At 39.5% G+C, this 4777-nt stretch overlaps 1 protein-coding gene across 1 annotated transcript; it reads right to left on the reverse strand.

Moving 5' to 3' along the window:
* Window positions 1–223: 223 nt before the first annotated feature.
* On the reverse strand, window positions 224–3753 carry LOC126754485 (antigen 5 like allergen Cul n 1-like). The gene is made up of 3 exons (XM_050466469.1): window positions 3604–3753; window positions 622–1016; window positions 224–557 (listed from the first exon to the last, which is right to left on the reverse strand). Exons 1-3 carry the CDS (start codon window positions 3751–3753, stop codon window positions 302–304), a joined length of 801 nt encoding a protein of 266 aa, XP_050322426.1. The 3' UTR covers window positions 224–301.
* Window positions 3754–4777: the final 1024 nt, after the last annotated feature.

The following is a 4777-nucleotide window of genomic DNA, read 5'->3' on the forward strand; positions in this document are numbered from 1 at the left end:
GAATGCCATTGATTATGTGCTTTAATTTACTTTTATATAGTATTTCTGTATTCATTAAATGTTTATTTGTCGTCGTTTGTTTCCTCGTAGCGGTGCATTGTTTGTGTTTTTCGCAATACTTGGTAGTAAATGAGCTTAACGAGCGATCACCTTACGTTTATTTACGGAAATATGAATAACTGATTATTTTTTACGCTAAGCAGAAGAAGAAAAGCAATTCATCAATTAATCAGAGATTTCATTTGTACTTTGTATTGTTTTTGTTATGTTTTTTTCAGTTTTGCTGGCCATACAGAGGTAATTAATCATAATTGGGATTAAATTTCTCGCGCTTCGAGCAGAGGCCTGGATAATTGGGATTGGGGCCGGTTTCGCATTCCGATGCGGGTTCGCCCACACGATAAACAGGCGTTTCCAGCGCATACTTGCTGGCATAATTGCAAGCCGTATTGTAGATGTAGAGGAACGGGTAGGTGGGGTGTGTGTAACGCGACATGGCGCAGCCGACATGTGTGTTGCGATCGATCATCATTTCCGCAAAGTGACCATACTTCTCACTGCAATCAAATTTCATTTCGTTTATACAAAAATACATATTATTTGGTAAATTCTTTAACTCACAAATTCGATGAAACGCGGAAAGACCTTATGTAGTTGCTATCGATGAGCGGGTATTCACCGAACCACAAACCCATTGACATTGCCATTATATCGGTTACACTGGCGTCCAAGTCGCGTCGCCGATCGACGCCGGAGAGATTTTGTCCCACAGTTGGAAAACGATAGGAGTTGTTGCAGTCGTCATGCTCCACATAGCACATTTTTATATTCAACGACGCGAGATAGGCGAGTTCTTCGTCCCACACCATGGTTGCCATACGCGCAGCTGGATAATAGCCGGGCAGTTGGCCGAGCGCTACGAAATTGCGTCGCTTATTGTGTTCGTGCAGTATGTGCTCACGATATGAACGCAGATCGTAGAGTAAAGCATCTTCGGGGCAGTTATCGCCGAAGCGCTGGAATGAGTGAAAATGAAGAGAATTTATAAATGTAATTGTTAGTCATTTGAGAGAAAATATTTTGTTATTTTGTTCTTTTACTGAAAGTTAACGGCTTAATTTTGTTGAATGAACAGGCTCTTTGTTGTAAGCGGCTTGATAAGCTTTGGGTGCTGGGGATAACTTCTTTTATATGGAATACTCTCTTTTAACTCTTAGATAAGGTGCTCATAATTATGCTTAAAAATCTGCTATTAAATGCTAGCTTTTAGATCTTTAAATCACCCAAAGGAGTTCTAGAAGTCTCTAGCTATAGGAAGACAGATTCTTCCCTTATCGAATATATTTCGGACACTTTTTCCAAAATATCAATGTAACGGCTTGACTTCAAGTAAATAGAGATGAGACAAAAAGCCGACATTTATAGACCTCCTGAGCTTGGCAGGACAGTAGCCAAGTAGCTTGGTGAATTTCCTATGATGGAATCTAGTACTACCGATGACCAAATTTCGGGCCCTGGCAAAGTCGATCAACCTCAATTCATTTGGGGTGTTTCATCATGGATGATGAATTTACCGACTGTTGTGCCAAATATACCTTGTTTGATCACTTTGGCGTTAAAGTCATCTCAGTTCTTGTCCCGTCAATTGCACTTCTTGAACGGCGGTGATGCCAGCCTTATTTTTACGGAGACGTCAAACAGCTGGGCAGCGTCTTCTTTCCAATTATGGAACCGGACTTTCCAGGTGCATTCCCTTAAATCGTAATCCTTAATGCGTTTGCCATGGTCGCCAAGAAATGAGACGTCTCTCCTATGTGGTGGCATTGTTTACGTGGCGGATCCGCATATACTAACGAATTTAATCTTTCTGGCCAAATTACGTTTCTTTGCTATAACTATTTCAAAGAAGTGCTTACAGCTCTCTCTGAAATCTTATCAAAGTAGTTCAGGGCAGAAATTCGACGGTACTTCTGATACTAATTTGGTTCTCCTTATTATCGGAGAACTTAATGAAAATACAAATTAGAATCTTTTTCGCTAAGCGCGACAGAACTCTCTCTTAAGAACCGCACCAAAAACCTTGGAGGGGTCTTGAACAGCAAACTGTTCTGAATGCACAATGGGGAAGAAAGAGTAAGAAAGGTGAGCAATGCCTTATATGCATGTAGTCAGATGATCAGCACAACTTGAGAGCTTTCTCCCTCTCTCAAGCACTGATGCTACACAGCAATAGTAACACCAATTCTGCTGTAGGGTGCTGCAGTGTGGTAGACGGTCATACGCATCATCTTCTTACTAAAGCTGCCAACTTTAGACCGCTTCCAAGAAAACTGCGCATCAAAATCGGCAGGACGAATACTGGCTGCAGGAGAATTTACGTTTAAAACCTATACCCGAAGGTTCTCGGTGGGTAATGTAAGTTTGGCAGGCACCAACTACGTGAGACCATTTATCAATCAAGAAGATTCAGTAAATCATTCGAGAGGATGACTCGAAAATTCAGGATGGAGTTGGTACTGAAATATATTATCCGAAACTAGGCATAAGACAATCTTAAAGCTCCCGGACCACAGAAGTTTATTTCAAGTAGAGATATCTTCTTTTAAGAACGTTGTAGCAACGCTTCAAGCAATTGAAGCCCCCACGGCATGAAATCCTGAAAGAGGTATTAAAAGTGTGACCGCAGAATCTATTGAAATTCGCGTCAAGCGTTAGCATCCTGAAGGTTGACTACTTCTGATGAGACTCCATCCAGCATTGCTAAGGCCAAAAATGGTCTATGCGTGGCGCTTCAACCTACCAGCCTCACCTAGCCTAATATTCTTACTTGCCACGTTGTTTGACCTTCAAGTCGAATTAACTTAGTAAAGAAAAAATATATTTTATGAAGATATTAATCTTAATTTGATCAGTTCGTTTGAGAGTTCAGTTATCCAAGAAGATTCGACGTTTTCGAGCCAAATTTTGTACAGCGATAAAGCCCATTCCTGGCTCAATGGTTATGTAAACAAGCAAAATTGCCGCATTTGGGACGAAAAGAAATCTGAAGAGATTCAAGAGCTGCAATTTCATACAGAAAAAACAACGGTCTGGTGAAATTGAATCTCGTGATCTCGGCGACATTTCGTTTCAACAAGACGACACCACTTCCCACACATCTCATTAATAAATAGATTTATTCAGAGAACACTTTTTCCTGTACGGATATGTCAGGTTAAAGTCTATGCGGACAATCCCTATTCAGGCTTTGGAGTAAAACATCACATGTATCATTCGCCAGTTACCAGTCGAAATGCTTGAACGAATCATCGAAAATTGGACTAAACTGATGGACCATTGAGACGCAGCCGCGCCCAACATTTTAAAGAGATAATCTTCAAAAAATAAATTCCAAAGAATGTCCTTTCCTTAAAATATTTTCCACTATAGTCCAATCCACTGGATTTTAAAGACATTTTCGTTACACCAAATTTTTTTTTAGCAAATTTATAAATTTTTTGTCCCTTCTATTTCCGTGAATGTCTAGTGTCCAGTTTTCCAACGCAACAGTTTCAAAAATACTCTCTTAATCACTTTTTTAACACCTGTCCTTGTTGTACTTACGCCATTATGATCGCACGCCACATGCCACTTGCCATTCGGACAAAGTGCCGGATCGCACCAGTCCAGTTTTCGCTGTCCATACGAAGAAACCGCAGAGATCGCCAGGAGTAATGAGCCGAAGTAAAGCAAATTTGTGGATGCCGAAAACATTGTGGAAAATGAAGATGAAAGTGCAAATGTAATACTGAAGAAGATGTCCGGTGACTTATTGAATGAAATTCGTGCGCTGCTTTGACATTTATACTCAAATAAGTAAAGTGATAACGAAAAATGCGAGTGCGTTTGGACCGTTAATGGAATTTACGACTCTGAGCTGTGGTTACAATTTTTTTGTGTGTGATTTTCTTTCGAAAACCTGCCGTAAGTTGTTGGCATTGCGTCATGACAAACACATACAAAAGCGAAAGACAAAAAATCCTTTCTCAAAACGCAACGCTTGGCTTGGCTTGGCAACAGAAAATCCACACACGCACACTTACTCACTTACATTTTCAGTGCTCCTCTGTGTTCTCACGTGTTTTATGGCAGGTGAGCGCATTTTTTCCCAAAATATACTTTTTACAATAATCGTAAAAATTTTTTACACCATTTTTTGTCGATTTTTCTTTGCTTTATGAGTAAACGAAAAAGACCTTTAGCCCTGTTTGACAGATTTTTTGATTTCTTCATCTCATCAAATGTTATTTATTTGACGTTGTTACCCTTTAAACACGCTTTTTATTGTTATATGCATTGTTGTTGTTTTTGTTATTTTTTTTTTGTTCGAATAAACCGGTTTTTCTTATTGCTCCGCGAACGCAATCAGTCAACTCGATAAATGTGACAGCATTTCCTCAATACAAATGTGTGTTTGTTAATTAACCGTTGTTGACCAGATTATTAAAATTAGCACATATGTTCTTAATCGCCTTATGGCACTATGTACATATGTGCTGACACATACACTGTGAGAAACGGGTAAGAATGTCGAATTTCATTGGCGATTATTCAAGATTTTGTTTTCCTCACGCAGTTTAAGGCCAGTATTCAAATAGTATTCCCGATTTTTTTATTCAATGTAAGATTTTAGCGAAAAGAAGAAACGAATGGCGCGCTGCTGTTATCTCGCCTATAACTGCGTAAGCAGTATCTACGCTAGTAAAAAAAGAAGAAGAAGATGATTGGTCTATCAACT

This window comes from Bactrocera neohumeralis, chromosome 4 (genome assembly GCF_024586455.1).
Source record: "Bactrocera neohumeralis isolate Rockhampton chromosome 4, APGP_CSIRO_Bneo_wtdbg2-racon-allhic-juicebox.fasta_v2, whole genome shotgun sequence".
Lineage (NCBI taxonomy): Eukaryota > Metazoa > Arthropoda > Insecta > Diptera > Tephritidae > Bactrocera > Bactrocera neohumeralis.